General features: G+C 38.0%; 1 protein-coding gene across 9 annotated transcripts in view; it reads right to left on the bottom strand.

Moving 5' to 3' along the window:
- KIAA1217 (KIAA1217 ortholog) overlaps window positions 1-17479 on the bottom strand; it is a 2251763-nt gene that overhangs the window by 263497 nt on the left and 1970787 nt on the right. For 8 of the 9 annotated variants that reach the window (XM_044089846.1, XM_044089843.1, XM_044089841.1 and 5 more), the window contains 2 exons: window positions 3878-3982; window positions 3011-3057 (listed from right to left, as the gene is read on the bottom strand). In XM_044089846.1, the coding sequence (XP_043945781.1) occupies window positions 3011-3057; window positions 3878-3982 (152 nt within the window). The remainder of the gene's footprint in view (window positions 1-3010; window positions 3058-3877; window positions 3983-17479) is intronic. The other variant, XM_044089844.1, reaches the window with a different exon arrangement.

Consider the following 17479-nt stretch of genomic DNA (forward strand, 5'->3'; position numbering starts at 1 on the left):
GAATAATCCTGGCCTTCCCAGTGGAAGTGTTCCCTTAAGGCATGCAGAGTTTCACCAAATGAGTAATCCTCAGGGGGGAATACAGAAGGAATAGATTCCTCTGCATCAGAGTCTTCAAAAGGAGAGTAAGACTGTTCCTGATAATCAGAGTGCTCTGAAATAATGGAGCCCTGATCAGAGGAGGGGGAATCTTCCTCCACTCTGGGTCTTTTGTCCGGAGGTGGCTGAGAACCTCTGATTAGAGTAATTAAATCCTCAGCCATTTTAAGCATCTGTTTCTTAGGCATGGGGCCTGGAGATGGGCCCTGTGTAGCTGGTCTCTTAGGGTGCATGGCAGCTTTAGACTTGGTGAAAGCCTTGATGGAGAAAGAAGAGGAAGGTCTGAAGACACCTTGAGTGGAGGTGGACCTGTCCACATTCTGTGTTTCAATGCCAAGTGTGGCTTCGGTATCTGTAGTCAGGGTGTGGGCCGAGGAACCTGCGACCTCGGGTACAGGAGACACCGCCGAAGATGTGTCGTCAGTAATCAGGGGCTGCATAGGCGCCTCGCTGAGAACCGGACCACGTGTAGTCGGCTTTGGAGTGGTGTGGGTAGAGGCCGTGGACCTCGAGTGTCAGTCCTTGTCTTTGCGTTTTTTAGACAAAACCGGAGTCGGAGTATCCGACGACATAGTATAGTTAAATGCTTTCCCAAAATAATGCTGGGCGAACTCCGCCCGACGCTTAATAGTGCGTTTGTTGAATGTAGCACAAAAGCGACAGACCGAGATGTTGTGGTCGGGGCCTAAACAAGGTATACAGAGGGAATGGAAATCCTTATGCGGTATTTGCTTCCCACAAGAAATGCAATTATTAACTTTGTCTGACATCGGTCTGAGGCAAGAAAAAGTTTCCCCAACGGGGTACTTAGCTTTTAAGAAGACTTTGGTTCCAAATTTTGCTGACCGGCACTTGCGAACTGCTTCTGCTTCACGCACCGCACGGCAAAAAAGACTGAAGAAAATGGCGTCGGCTGGTTCTTTTATACCCCTGTCGCACTGACGTCAGGGAAGAAGCGACGACAACCGACGCTGGACCTAGACTTTGGAATTCGGCCGACCGAGGACCTGCCTGACGGCAGGAAAACCCATCTGTTATGACTGCAGCTGTATGCACGATGAACATCCATGGCCCCGTGCACATATTTTTTAAGACCATGCATAAATGTATGTATGCGTTCTTTAATTCACCTTTGTGGTCATATTAAATTACATTCTTTGTTCAGTACAGCACCACCTGTTAGAGTACAGTTTAATTTGTTAGTTTTCAACATTTTTCCAGTAAGCAGTGAAATAAAACATATGAACCAGTAATGACAAAGCTACCCATAGACCACTCAAGTTGCTGTCATTATAATCCACCAATATCAGGCAACATGTTCAATCTCTGCAAAAGTAAAAATCATCTGAATAATTCCACATTAAATAGAACTGAAACTAATGATGAGGTTGCTGCTGGCAAACAACTTTGCATACCAGTGCTTCATCTACAGATTCAGATCCTGCTGCCCTTAAAGAATCAGTGGCCTATATTATGTTAAAAAAAATTGTGTGCAGATAACATGCAACAGGAAATGGCTGGCAAACCAACAATAGGTTCATAGTTATAAGGCATTTCATCCAAAGGAGGACACAGTCAGGAGTGCAGCATTCCCCTCCCTTATGCTGCACAATAGTGTCAGCAGCTGATCTACCTGATCTGGGAACAGAACCTGCAACCTTCTGCACCAAAGGCAAGTGTGCCTTCTATTGCATCAGTAATGACACAAGTGTGTTACTTTACAATTCACAGTGACAGACTAATTTTCAGTGATTTACAAAAACAAAAAAATTAAAATAAGGGAGACCTGGCAGATGTTATAGAGCTTTAAGGCACTTGCTTGTAAATAATTAAAGTTTAGGGTTTGATTCTGAGCAAAGTTTCACACACACAATTTTTAGGAGTCTACCCACATTTTTTCTGACCAATATTCACAAGGGAAACCTTGACATTCCATTGACTTACTATTTCCAGCCTTCATAAAATGTGAATTTTGCACCTTCTTTAATTTTGTTTAGGCCACAACAGTCTTTTTTAGGCATTAGTAAACCATGTTTACACATCACACTGGCTCTGAATGACTTGTTGCAAATACCTTTTCTCAGCTGCCACACTTACACTGAATACCCATGTTATCTGAATATCCCTGTTACCCAAATATCCATGTTATCTGTATCAAACATCTGTACTGACTGCATTCTTCAGACTAGTAATTTCTGCTAGCAATGTTTGCATTTTTAGCACTAAATTTCACATGTGTTTCTAGTATGCGTCAAGCATTTAATATCTGCTGTTCGTTCTCCCTTTCCTTGTTTTCAGTCTACGTCAGTTATGAGTTTGACCACATCTGTTTTGGTTTAAGAGGGTAAACATACCACAGGGCATCACACATGCTTGCTTATTTCAGCATAGATATGGCATTTACTTTCCTACCATCTACTACTCTACCATCTTATTTTTAGAAGCATACACAGAGGTCTGTAACCTCTGTTCTGGGTGATTGGCTTAGGGCCTGGTATCTAATAGCAGCCATGGACAGTTTGCCATTCACTGTGAGCACTGTTCATGCTTCCTATTTTATTAGCTGCCCTTACTGGCACACACGCAGTGATGTAAACATCCTATGTTAAGAAGTTGCATACACTCACAGCTTGGAATACTGTTATATGATACCCTACTCACCCTCTTCTAGAGGTTATGACTTTCACTGTTCATCCTTACTACCCAGAGGACTGACAACACATCTAATTGTTTACTGTTTCTTCTTCGAATAACTCAGGGAACCCCGATCAGTTTCTAAATTCAGACTCCAATGCACAACAGCTGAGGTGCCCTTCAGGTCAGATCTCGAGTCTAAAAGGCAGTTTAATTATATTTAAGTTTAACAGACTGGCATAATAAAAATGATTCTTTTTTAACTAAAATAACTTACTTCCACTCTCGGTTCTTGAGACACTGGATGTATTCTTTCTCTTCTCACTAGAAAAAAAATTAAAAGTAGAATAACTTTATAATGCATTTCTAGTAAAACACTGACTACACTAATGTTTATTTTCATGGAGAAAACATTTTACATTTCTATTGTACACATTTTACTATTGAATTACTCAATTCAGAACACACCAAGAGGCCAACAATCAAGCCAAGTCAAGGTTTTTGTACTAGGTATTGCAGGGTGCCATGTACTTCTCAACTCAAAGTATTAAACAGCCCAAAGAATACAATAACATTAAATTGTAATAAGATATGTAACTACACAAACTGTAAAGTTAAAACAAGGCATCCCCTGCACCATGCAACTTAATTTGAGTTGCTGAGATTTGTCATTACTGCCTTTTACAGCAATACAGCAGGGTGGGCAAACATTCTGCATCTGATGACAGTCACAGATTTCAGGACCATCTGTAAGGAAATTTTTACTTTTTATGACTGCAAACTCACTCTCTTCCATTCAGTAATAACATCATCCATACTAATACTTCAAGTTTTAACCATCAAAGACACCCAGAAAGGAGAGAAACCCACCTCTAAGTATAAGCTTCAGCAGTAGTTGAGGATGGAACAGAGACAGAAAAGCACAGAGAAAAGGCACACAAAAGGCAGTGAATATCAATAAAGGGACAGTTTGTAAATACCAGAAATTAAACCAGTTAGAGCAGATATTGTTAACAAAGAGAGTTAAACAGAGGTGCAGCAAAGATTACAAGCACAATCACATAAGTGATGCATGCAATGATTCTGCTATACTTTTTTGCATCTGATATGTGAATGAGGAGGACTACAGTAGAATGGCTTTTACCTAGGAACATCCTTCGCAGTGGTGGTGCTTGACCCCTTCAAAAGTGCAGACTGCACAAGACCAGTTAAACTGGCTATCTGTTGTTCCATGGCTTCCATTCTGCCTCTGCAGAAGAATGAATCTACTTATTACAGTGAGACATTAGAGGAACAGCAGTTATCAGTTACACTTAATTCATTCTTTGTAAATCCTAATAAGGGTTGGTTTATCCAACAAAATACTCTCAATCAGTTGTTTAACTGTCAGATTAATGAGATGAACAACACTGACTAAGTTTTGTGGTACTAAATTCTAAAATGTTGTAATCTAGCAAGAGCAGACATCCCAATGACACGGTTAAAACAAGAAAAAAAGCACAGTGACCTGGGTGAACTAGACAATAGGTGCTCTAAAGGGGTACCCACCAATGAGAAGCAAAGGTTTTAAATATGATGCTGACAGCCCAGTTTCCACTAGCTCTAAACACTTGATAGTGCAGACAGAGACAAAGAGGGAAAGTTCATGCCCTGTCATGCCAGGAGTACATATAAGGTACAACTTTCCTATATTCTGCACCACCTGAGAGGGATCTGATATAGCAGGTCTGTAATGTAATGGGCAGGCAACTCTGCTGGAGAAGGTTTCCTTCAGACAACTCTTAATATGATTCCTATACTGAAATCACTAGACACCATGCTCATGAGAAGATACCGTGAGAAGTTTGCCACCTTCTCCTTGCAGTTCAGCTATTCCACTATCTCAGTGCCCTGCCTTTTCTCCACATAAGAGGAATAAGTGGGCATGTGGGCAAATTGTACAAGTTACTAAATTATACTAAGTAATCCTGGCAAGTATTTCTCACATTTTAAGAACAAATGCAGTTTATGTTTGAATAATAACATGTTTAATGCACTAAGGCATGTTTGCTCCATGCATGACCTATAAATACAGTAAAAAATACAATGGCTTGGCTTTTCAGCAGCATCAATAAATCTTGAAGTTAAACCAGTCACCTCAGCTTTATGTCCTTTCCTCATACATGAGAGCTGCATTTATTTGATCTTACAAACTTTAATTACTTGTGACAAAATATTTGGAACTAAGATAATGTTCCTTGGTTAACACACGCTCTGTGGCATGACAGACTTTACCAACTACAGACCTGCTGTTGCAGGAGAGGAAACTAGTGACTTTCAGAATAAGAACAGACTCCAAGGAAAATGTGAAAAACATGCTGCTTAATAATATGCATTTCCATAGATTTATATATATATATATATATATATATATATATATATATATATATATATATATATATATATACATACATACATATGTGTGTGTTTGTTTGTTTGTGTCTTTCGGCTTTTCCCGGTTAGGGTTCGGCACAGCGGAACTCCGGTCCGCTAATGATTGGCAGTTGATTTTTACATACCGGCTTGCCAGGCCTGACGCACAACTTTCAACGAAGGTACGCCCATTCATGCATGTCTCCACGCAGAAGACGCTCTAGCTGAGAATCGAACTGGACAGCATCTTACTGTGAGGCGTGTATATATATATATATATATATATATATATATATATATATATATATGCAAACACACACACACACACACATATATATATATATATATATATATATATATATATATATATATATATATATATACACACATAGGTTTACTAGTGAATCTGTGAAATGACTGCTGTCAACCGGCATGTGATCGAATAGCAGTTTTCAAATGGGCAGAATGCAGACTCAAATAACATTGACTACACTACAGCGAATGGGTAGTGTTGTTCGATAATCTGAGTTCAGCATTATGAACAGAGATCATGGTTCAGTGAAGAGAGGAACAGGGAATTAACCCATTTTCTCACTGTACTGCGATTTCGGAGTTGGTGTATATAATTTGCAGGGGGTGTGGGGGGTGCATAGGGGCTTGCCCCCTGCAAAATAGTAAAATACATGTACTGTTGTCTGTAGAATGTCACTGTACAGTAAGCTGGATAGCATGGATGACTGACGTCCTCCTGCTATGTCAAATACATCAAACTACAGGTGTCAATGTATTCAGTTTCGACCTGGCCGCATTTTAACTGTTCTGGATTCAATATTTTGGGGTGACCATGTGACAGTGTATATGTGTGTGTGTGTGTGTGTGTGTGTGTGTGTGTGTGTGTGTGTGTGTGTGTGTGTGTGTGTGTGTGTGTGTATATATATATATATATATATATATATATATATATATATATATAAAATAAGACCTGACTGACTTAGAATAACTGAAGAGATTAGGTCTGAAAATATATTCCTCTTGATTTTTTTAACATACAAATGCATTCCTTTTAACATTTCATGGGCTGGTTTTAAAGAACATGGCTCTATAACTGAAAATGCACTCATTTCATTAATTAATGTCCTTTGGCCTGGGTTGTGGCTGAAAAGGGCCTTTGGGTGACCCACTTACAAATTATTAATAAAAGTGAATAAATAAGACCTCTGCTTTACATGGACATTTTACAGTCATTTTTCTTATTCTAAAAATTTGCATAGAAGGCCAATATATACTGAATACAAGTATAATAATCATGGATCATGCTTTTAAAAAATGGAAGCAGGGCAAAGAAAGCTGAGGTGACGTACTGCTAAGGATCTTCATCATCTTGACCCAGGTTTGATTCCCTAAGTTTCTGCTTGCACACTGCATAATTTTTCAGACTGGTTGACCAACCAGTCTAGTTGTTTTCACCTGTGAAATACACTTCTGCCCCACAAACTACCAGGGTTAAGGCGACACATTAATAACAAAGAAAAGAAGGAAATACGCCAAATTCTTTTATACTAGTTTTGTTTTTGAGCCTAATTTGATGTTGTTGTCTTTCGGCTTTTCCCGGTTAGGGGTCGCCACAGCGGAACTCTAGTCCGCTAATGATTGGCAGTAGATTTTCACGAACACTGAGGTGCCAGCTCGACATCCAACCTTCAATGAAGGCACGCCCATTTACACATGTCTTTCAAACACCCACCCAACCGCAGGGAGAACATGCAGACTCCACACAGAAGGCACTTCCCGCACTCCAGCCGAGAATCGAACGGGAGAACCTCTTGCTGTGAGGCTTCAGTGCTACCATGAGCCTAATTTGATGAATTACATAATTTAGACATACACACATGGTTTCGTAGGCTGCTGCTGTTTGAACTGCCTAATGTACTTACATGAAAACTAGCAAACCTTTTTAATTTGCATTCCCATCACATGGAAAATATGAGGAGCATTTTTATATTTTACCACTGCTGGGAACTTATTGCCTTCATACAGCTACTGCTCTGACCCTTAACTATCTGTCAACAACTGACGGCGGCTAATGACTATGGCAGCAGGTGCTATGGCTAAGAATATCCATGCTCTGCAAAGTCATGCTCCTTTGCTCAGGTTCAGTGCTTTTAGTCTTGATGAGTTTTACATAGACCATGGGCCAGCATTAGTGGTAGGTCACGAGAACAAAAACAGGTAAATTTCATGCAGCATCAAAGTATTGTTAGTTGTGGAGATGTAGGTTAAAAGTGTGAAGTACATGAGACCACACTGATGTTCATGACAAGCAGCAGTATAAATGCATGCACAACAGCTGGACTGCAAAGTTCCATCATGAAAGTTGGAGTGTATCAGATAAGCAATTTGCAAATCCCCAATACACGCACAAATCTTTGTTTAATATCCCATAATATTTGCTTGATATCAGTTATTCTAGTAATATTATCAACTCCTTCATATATCACACACTTATACTATCACATTCTCAACCCTTTCATATATCACACACTTATAATAGTATATTACATTATGAACTCATTCATATATCACATGCTTATAACAGTGCATTACATTAGCAGCTCCTTCATATGATATAACACACTTATAACAGTATATTATATTATATTATCAGCTCTTTCATATGACTTCACAAAGTTCAGTTTTCTACCACATCATGGCTCATAATCCAGGAAAACTGCTATATCATTTAATTAAGGGATATCTGTGAAGCACACAATGGCTTCATATAACCACAAATGTTAGGCAAGTAATAGACAGCATAAACATCATCTCTTAACTTGCAGAATAGACAGTATAAACATCATCTCTTAACTTGCAGAATAGACAGTATAAACATCATCTCTTAACTTGCAGAATAGACAGTATAAACATCATCTCTTAACTTGCAGAATAGACAGTATAAACATCATCTCTTAACTTGCAGAATAGACAGTATAAACATCATCTCTTAACTTGCAGAATAGACAGTATAAACATCATCTCTTAACTTGCAGAACAGACTGATAAAACTCTTTCAAACTATGCCCAGGAAAGTAAAGAAGCATATTTTCTTCTGAAGAAGATTCTGGCTATTGCTTAGCAATCAACACAGAATCCCAAGCTTTGGGTATGTGGCATATAGTTTAGACGACTTCCTTTTCAAAATGCTAAGTGAACGATATACAAACACATTACACATCCATGCTTGCATTTGATCTTTTGTATGTTCTTTCTTGGGGATTGTGCAGCACCACAGTTATGTAAATTAAAATTCCAGTGTTCATTTAGAAAAGTAATGCATTTGCTTTCTTAATGTAATGTAATGCATGTTATATAAGCAATTCTTTTGTGTTGCTCTTAAACCTCTGCACAGCTCCACAAATCACTTCTAAAGTATTAAAAGAAAACTGCTCTACAGAACAGATTAGCTCCTAGAGACATTCTTTTGAAATGCGGCTAAACAGAACTCTCTTTCTGCTTTCATTTCCATTTTTTCTGCAGTTGGAAGACCAGAAACAAAAGAGCAAAGGTCACTTAAAGGAAAAGCAGTACATTCTTTTAATGGTTAAGCCACGGGCAAAACAGCGGGTGCTTTTGGAATCATTTTTAAAAGTTATTTAACTGCCAGATTGTGCATACCTGGCTACAGACTGTTGTACTAAAGATTAAAACAAACCCTACTACACACATACTTTTTGGCAAGATCTGCATTTTTGATTAGAACCTGCCACCCACAGAGCCCTGAGCCTGTAATAAGCAACTAAAGTTTACTTTTGTTTTACTGGATGGATGTCCATGTCTGTTGGTCTGAACATGGTTCTTGCAAAACAAAAGTACATTCTAGGCTTAATGTGAACAAAAGAATTGGCAAAACCTAAGATTTAAATGTAGTTTCAAAAGTTACTACTTATAGCAGGTAAAAACAGTCTTCAATGCTGCTGGCACTCAGATGCAAAATTTGGGGTTTGATCCTGGCCTCTGGATATAGGGTGGAGTATGCATACTGCTCCGATTTCCTTTCAGATCTCAAAAGTAACTAGGCAGACCGATCACTTAATACATTGTCTCTGGCTTTATACTATCAAGCTTTTCTCTCTGATTCTTCCATTTAATGGAATGTTTAACTGAGCAAGACTGACCCATTTAACAAACTCCAATAAATACAAAATACAACAAGCAACATCAGGGTTGTTGCAAATTGTTCAGATGTTTAAAAAAATAATCTCATCTCTACCTTGTTCACTTCCTTTCAACATTAACTGACCTCTGACACTTGGATCACTATTTACAGGTTTTGACAGCTGTTCCTGACCACTGACACAGTGAGTCAGGTGATACTGAAACAAGGATTTTGTTTTTTAAGGAGCAGATAGCGGACTGATGCACACATAGCATGGCAGAGAGTGATAAAAATGATTTTCTAGAGACAGACAGATACTTGTTTACAGAAGGCATACGCTTCATAGAACTTTCAAGGCAACTGAGTGTTAGAACCACTTATGGCTTGCCAATACCCACCTTTACTCTGTACTACCCTTTCTCTATGAGGCTACACCAGTGAAGCAAAGGGTTAATTTGTGGGAGCCTATCCAATCATCTAAGTCATGTATGAAACATGATAGTATATCAGACTGTTTAATTGGCAGGGGCAGTCTGCTCCAGGGTTGGGAGAGGCAGTCTATAATGAATATGTCTATCCATTACATTTTATTTATTGTCTACTGAAGACTTAGGTCCCTGGTTCTGATATTTGTGAAATTATTAAACTTGTGGAAATACAAGAACTTCAGAACAACTGGGGCCCAAGTGGCACATAAGGTAAGGCATAGATCTCCTCTCAAGGGTCTATAAATTACTGAATAAAGGGGCAGTGCATCCAAACTCTCTTGGTAGGGTGTTTAGGGCCATGATCACCTCAGTTAAGAACCTCCTGGATCTTTCTAGCTATTTGATATGTCTAATGAGATACATCCCAAAGGGGTTATTACACTCAGTAATTGGACTAAGCAATACTGAATACAAGGGAACAATGACTTCTTTAGATCTAAATGATATTACCTTTCCAATTAGCTACACCAACTCAAAGGATTTTCTGACTACTGTTATCATGTGATGATCGAGAGAGAGAGAGGAAGTTATCAGCCCATGATCCAAGATTCTCCAACACTACTTTTGTTTTGAAATGGGGTTATGATGTGGGTTATGATGTATGCAGAGAGGATGGGTTGTCTACCAAATGTGACAATATTGCACACTTTTGCATTTAATTTGAGCCCATTTTTAATGTACCAGTTATTTACATGTGTAAGTTCTTGCTGAAGGGATAGGGTACCGGTGAGGGATTTCACAATAGCTCACAGTTTCCAGATGTCTTGGTTTCTAATCTGGAGATCAGAAAAGCAAACACTGAAAAAGATGGGTCCCAACTCTGAGCCCTGGGGGACATCACTGGCTACCTTCATACTTTCTGATGAGGGACCTGCCACTACTACAGTGTGGGCTCTGCTTTCTAGCCAGTTTGCTATCCATCTTACTACATAGGGATTTATTTTTAGGTTATGCTTACTTACAACGCCAGCATGGGGTACGGTGTCACATGCCTTAGCCAGATTAAGATAAGCTGTATGAACAGTATAACAACTCATGGTAGCCAGTACAAGCCATGAAACATAGAGGAGAGCCCCACAGCACAAATCTGGGGATGGTTTAGTAGAGTGGGTGATCAAGGGAAACAGCATGTCTTTGAGATGTGAGAGGAAAGTGTAGCAGCTTGTTATATGGAGATCTTGCAAACTCCATTCAGGAGTAAAGAGTGGACACTAGATCATGGAGCTGGTAACTATTTGAAATGTCAGGACTCGCAAGACCAAGTCCTGAAATATGGAGACTGAATGGCCAAAAGATTGACACGCACAGACACATGCACACCGACACACACACACACACACACACACACACACACACACACGCACACACACGCACACACACAATCTGGGGGCATCTTTCTCTTTTAGATCACATGCCTAGTTTCAATAATAAAAGCAGTTTCAAGGGTATGATCAGAGATATCTTCAACTCCAGTTCCACAACTTTAAAATAAGTATATGGGCTTTCTAAAACAGCAATCAGACATAACAATGTTCCCATTTTAATCTCGGTAAGTTCACAGAGTCAAACTTTGGAAGATGGGCAGGGCCTTTTGCAGTACCTGCTTTATACTACATGGCTATTGTACACTGATATCATGACAGAGTACTAGATGTACAGCTTGGTCAACAGCAGAAACCACCAGATATAGAAAATTTCACAATACAAAAAATAGCATCACAAAGATGGAACGTAGAAAAGAAGATTAGTAAAGCAGAAGTAAAAAAAATAGAAGTTGAAGTTATGGAGTGCCTGCGAAGTGAAGTATTTGGTGAAGAAGCCCTAGCACAGGTTACATCACAGCAGGATGGAGTGAGTCCCTAAAGTAGGAAGAAACAGGAAGCTCAGGAAACATCTGAAGAAGATATATGGACATGGGAAAGAAAAAGAGATTTAATATGGTGTAATATTTATGCAAAGGAGAAAGCAAAACTAACCAATACATAAAGAGCAGCACTATATTTGAAGAGAAATACAGGCAAAGGAATCTGGACATGGACAACATTACAATACAAAAAATAAGAAGACAAAGAGGAAAAGCAGAAACAGAGATTAATAATGGAGAAGTTAAAGAAATAGAAACTGAGGTCATGGAGTACTTACAAAGTGAAGGATTCAGTGTAGAGAATCTAATTCAGAAAGCACCACAACAGGATAGAGTCATAGACATCCAAATTAAGAGGAAATCAGTGGAACAGGAAGCAATTGGTCAGATGCCATATGAAGATAATTTGGAGCCTTCCACAGGAAACCAGTTTAAACATTCACTTGAAGCTAGACAGCAAGGAAAGGAACAGGAAACTGTGGAAACTCTGATGCAGTCAATGTTGAGGAGTGATAGGCCAGTGAGTTTTCATATGAAGTTGAAGAGAATATGCCACAGGAAGGTGCTATAGAATCTTCTACAAAATGTCTGCAGGAATTGGAAAACAAAGGATGTGCCCTCAGTTTGGAAGAAAATGAGCTAAGAGAAGAGTTGCTTGATTTAATAGACATAGACAGATATATCAAGATCAATGAAAGAAATAAACTTCAGAAGGTTAATAAAACCCCAAAAGTCAGACGTTTGATAAAACAAATGAACACAGTAATTAGGACTGTTCATAGAGACCCATGTGATATAACAGAACTAAACATGATATATTACAGTGCAGCTAAATTAATAACTGACCAAGTTCTACCACAAGGACACAGGGTAGTGAGGGAAAGGAAGGGGAGAAATCAAATACCATCATGGAAATATCAAATAGAGAAAAAGACAAGAAGTGTTACTGTTAGAAGATTATAGAAGAGGGAATAGATCAACAAAAATACTAAGAAAGATAGATGTGATAAAAGCAGTGCACAGTATTAGAACAGACCAGGATCTATCATGCACTATTGCAAATAACAAACTAAAAATTTCGGCACAGGTGGAAAGATTTAGAAGATACAAAAAAATATAAACGAAAAGTACAAAATAAGCAATTTATTGATGATCCAAACAAGTTTTATAGAGAATTGGGAAATAAGGTAAAAGGAATTGAAAGACCGCCAAAAAAAATACAAAATAGATACATTTTGGAGAAGTATCTATGAAGATCCTGTGGAACATAAAGATGCTATACGGACAGAAGAAGTTAAATAAAGAATAAGAAGTTCAAAGATACAGGATATGAAATAGGATAAGTATCAGTCAGAGAGATTGAAACAAAGTTAAGAAAAACCTCTAATTGGAAAACACCAAGCCCAGATGCAGTACCTAGTTTTTGGCTGAAAGTATTAACATCTTTGCACGAAGATTTAGCAACGAGTAAGAACTATTTATATGCATACTCCGAACTGACACCAACCTTGTTAACAACAGGAAAAACAATGCTCCTACTTAAGAATGAACCTGCAAGCTACCCTAAACATGATAGACCAATAACTTGCCCTCAGATGACGTATAAACTATACACGGGAAATGATGCTGACAGACTTTATAGTCATTTAGAAGAAAACTCAATTATCACAGTAGAACAAAAGGGCAATAAAAGAAAGTCATATGGAACAAAGGATCATTTGCTGTTAAATAAAGCCATAGTGGAGAACTGTAAATAGGAGAAGAATCTAAGTATGGCCTGAATTGACTACAAAAAAGCATTTCATAGTTATCCCACATTCATGGATAAAAGAGCGCTTAAAAATATATAAGATACATCCTACACTGATTGACAACATTAAAGTGACCATGAAACAATGGCAGACTACTTTGCAATTAAAACATGATAAAGGACATATTATTATCACAGGGATAAAAATTCAAAGTGGGATATTCCAAGGTGACTCTCTGTCACAGTTGCTGTTCTGCCTTGCCCTTAACCCACTAAGCTGTTTACCTAACGGCTTAGGCCATGGCTACAATTTGGCTCCTAGAAAACAACAAAGTCTAAAACTTCTCAACTTCTATCTGTCAATTATTTAAAATGGTATAGCTCATCAGATGAGGAACTGAAAGCACAGCTGCAGGTTGTCAAAACTTTTTCAGATGATATTAGGATATCATTTGGCCTTGATAAATGTGCAAAAGCAACCTTTAAAGCAGGAAAACTGCAGCACCAGAAAAACATCAGTTTGGGACAAGAATGTGATATAAAATAACTTGAGCAAGAGGGAGTGTATAAATACTTGAGAATTGATGAAGGATCAACAATAAAACATGAACAAATGTGAGTAAAAAACTTAGTAAGAAATATTTTAGAAAACTTAACTAAATTCTGAAAACAGCACTGACATCTAGGAACAAAATCTAAGCAATAAACCAATTTGGTCTTCCTGTCCTAACTTACTTTTGGAGTGATTGATTGGCCCCAAAACGTGTTGGATAGATTACATATTAAAACAAGAAGGATGCTTCATGCTCACCAAATGATCTATAAAAATCAGTGCACACCAAGATTATATATTCCCCATTCCGAAAGAGGTATGGGCCTCCTTGAAATTGATTACATGTACAGATCTACAATCCTGGGACTCCACACATATCTGCTGACCTCACAAGACCCAAACTTAGTGAAAGTTTTGAAACATGAAGAGAATAAATCTAAGATGACTTCCCTGCTTAATCTAACAGAAGCATATCGGCATCAAGCAGAAATGAAAATCAAACCAGAAGTAGATAAAAATCAGGCAGCAACTGAATGTGCCAAAAAATAAAACAAAAAATATAAAGTGAAGCATCAGATGAAAAGGCAAGAAATGCGGAAAATGCTGCAAGCATAGAAAACTTCTGGAAGAACCTCATGTGGATCAGAAACGAACACAGGAATGGTTAAGAAGAGGTGAATTAAAACCAACAGATAAAAGGTTAATATTGGTGGTTCAAGAAAGTGAGCTACATACACGCTGGTTTACAAAGGCCATTGAACATGTAGGAGAAACAGACAAATGCAGGTTTTGTAAAACCAAACTGGAAACAGTCGCACACTTCATTGCTGACTGTGACATACTAATGGCAGAAGAACTGTACACTGAAAGACAATAACATGGTGAGACTGTTGCACTGGGGATTGTGCAAACATTCTGGTTTTGAAGTGGTTGAAAAGCAGTGAAAACATGAGCCACAAAGCATTATAGAAAATGATGAAGTCTACATCACATGGGATCATCCATTACCAACAATTCAAAAGATAGATGCTAGAAAAACAGATACAGTGGTCCAGGAAAAGATAAGAGTAGCATTGATCATTAAAATTGCCATACCCAGTGACTACAGTGTCCTGTGCACAGTGAGACACAAAATTATAAAATATCAGGATCTGCAAGCAGAAACAAGAGCAATGTGGAAGAAAGATACCCAAATAGTTCGAACAGTAGTAGGAGCAACAGGTCTTATAAAAAAAAGAGTCTAAAATCTTATTTAGATATGCTACCAATACGTCACTCCGTACAAACTGCAGGAGGAGTCATTACTGGGCACATTGCGGGTACTGCGAATAGCACTTTTGGCTGACATCAAAAAGTGAAACAGTACTAATTTCATGAACTTTAATCGTAGTTTGACATAGGAATGGGGTCCATTCCCGTCATGGTATTAGAAACCCAAAAGATTTGAAGAAATTAAAAAGGGAGTAAAACCCATATTTTCATTCACGCAGCATCATTTAAAGTGGGATGTCTTGGAAGGTGGGTATTACTTTTTATTTAGTCATTCTTTTATTTATAACAGAGTTATGTATCCTGAGCAGTAAAACAGAACTCTTCTTGCTGAAAATTTGTTATCCTCTTCATAATTTATCATCCTCTCTGCCAGAGCTCTGCCAGCCATTCTTTAAATAAAATATAGGACACACTTCTTTTCCCACACAAAAGGTTTTGTCAGTTGACTATAAATTAAACCTCTTGTAAACATGTCAATGTTGAAAAGTCAAACTTTTAAACATCTGAAAGCTAATGATATAACAAATGTGGTTTATTTAGATGCATGGTATGTGCTACACAAGTAACACCACAAGCAGTTTGAAAAGTAGATGTTCACGACATATATCTAGAGAAAAATGAAGTTAATGCCATTTGCATTTACTAAAGACTCAACAAAGAAAAATCTGGGCTGTAAGTTGAAGTATGTTGCTATAGATTTACTGGATGTTCCCTTTAGTATTACTGATGTTAGCTAAACTACTTGATAAGAACAGATACTAAGCATTTTCTCATTGGAACAAGAAAAAATTGTCTGAATGAAAAAAGTGAAATATTCTCCTTTTAAGACAGTAATAAAGGTACTGACATTGAAAGAAATACTACAAAACTAAACATGGATGACATTATTGTTTTTAGGTAATAAACATGTTAACCAATGAATTAACTAGATGCTTTGAAACGGGATTAGTTATATTTAATTAATTGCGTTCCACTGGATGATGTACTTATAAGATGGTGTAATATCCTACCTTTTATCCCTGAACATTCTTTTGTGAGTAAAACCTGTAAGAGTTATTCTGTAATAGCACAGCCTTGCATTTCACTTTAAAATGATTTATTCAGAGGTGTGAATTCATTTTTATTTGAATATGTGATGTGTGCATTTAAAATTCACCACATATCTCTAGGAAAAAAGTACTAGCAAAGCAAACACAATAAGAAACAGTTCTAATCCCACTAACCAGTAAAATAGGAGTTTTGAGAAGGTGAAGCTTGAGTAACTACAATAATCTAACTGTAAGGGTTTGCATTTATGTTATAACTCTTTATACTGGATGGTGTGAATGGCAGGAATTACAACAAATGCAAAGGAAATATAAGAAAGTAAGCTGGAGAATGAATTTTGTTATCTTTTGATAAAAAAATGAAGATATCTACAAAGCAGCAAGTCTTCTAGCATTGTTGGGTGGGGGGAGACACATGGACTGTTGCTATTTTAATACAATAACTACATTTGCAGCAACCAATTAAATATAGCTATTTACCATGGCCCAATGAAATTAGTGGAATTTAAAAGCCCACAAATTATCTGTGGTCAAACAAGGATGTTATCGGAAAGAAGAGTGGAGCAGAACCTGCTATTTTGGGGTGTGTGTGTGTGTGTGTGTGTGTATATACACAGTATAATGTCAGTAGCAGACTTGCTTTTGATTCTGTGTAGCACTGGGGGGATAGAGTGTCGCATTCCTTCAGAAGTGATTTTAAATCAAGGTTCCATCAGCATGAGTTGTTGGCAGCTCAGGCGGATATGAAAGATCCCATGGTTTTTACCACAAAGTGTAGGAAGAGTATTTCCCCATTGAACTGGCTAACCCATTGCCAATCCAAACACTATCTCAGGTCTCCCCTAGAAAGAGGCCCCAGGCCTAAAAGAATTATCACAGTCAACAAAACAGAAATAAATAAAATAAGATTACCTGTGGTCACAGTGACAATGGTGCATGCCACGTACTGGCAATCAGAGGCCAGGGCAACAGTGCACAGACTATTATCTGCTCAAATAACTTTGAGAACACAAATGTTAGCTTGAAGGTTAAGGATGGTAATAAGGAAAGAGGATAACGGTTAAGAGTGAAAGACCTTCTGTCTACATGCTAAAGACAGCATGTCACCGATAGCTAATAACTAAGTACTATGAACGGTGTCAGAGGAGTTCACATAATTCTGGGAAAAAACAGGTAGAATGTATCATTCTACAAAGTCTGTCATTGTT

This window comes from Protopterus annectens, chromosome 12.part0 (genome assembly GCF_019279795.1).
Source record: "Protopterus annectens isolate FY-2018-M chromosome 12.part0, PAN1.0, whole genome shotgun sequence".
Classification (NCBI taxonomy): Eukaryota; Metazoa; Chordata; order Ceratodontiformes; family Protopteridae; genus Protopterus; species Protopterus annectens.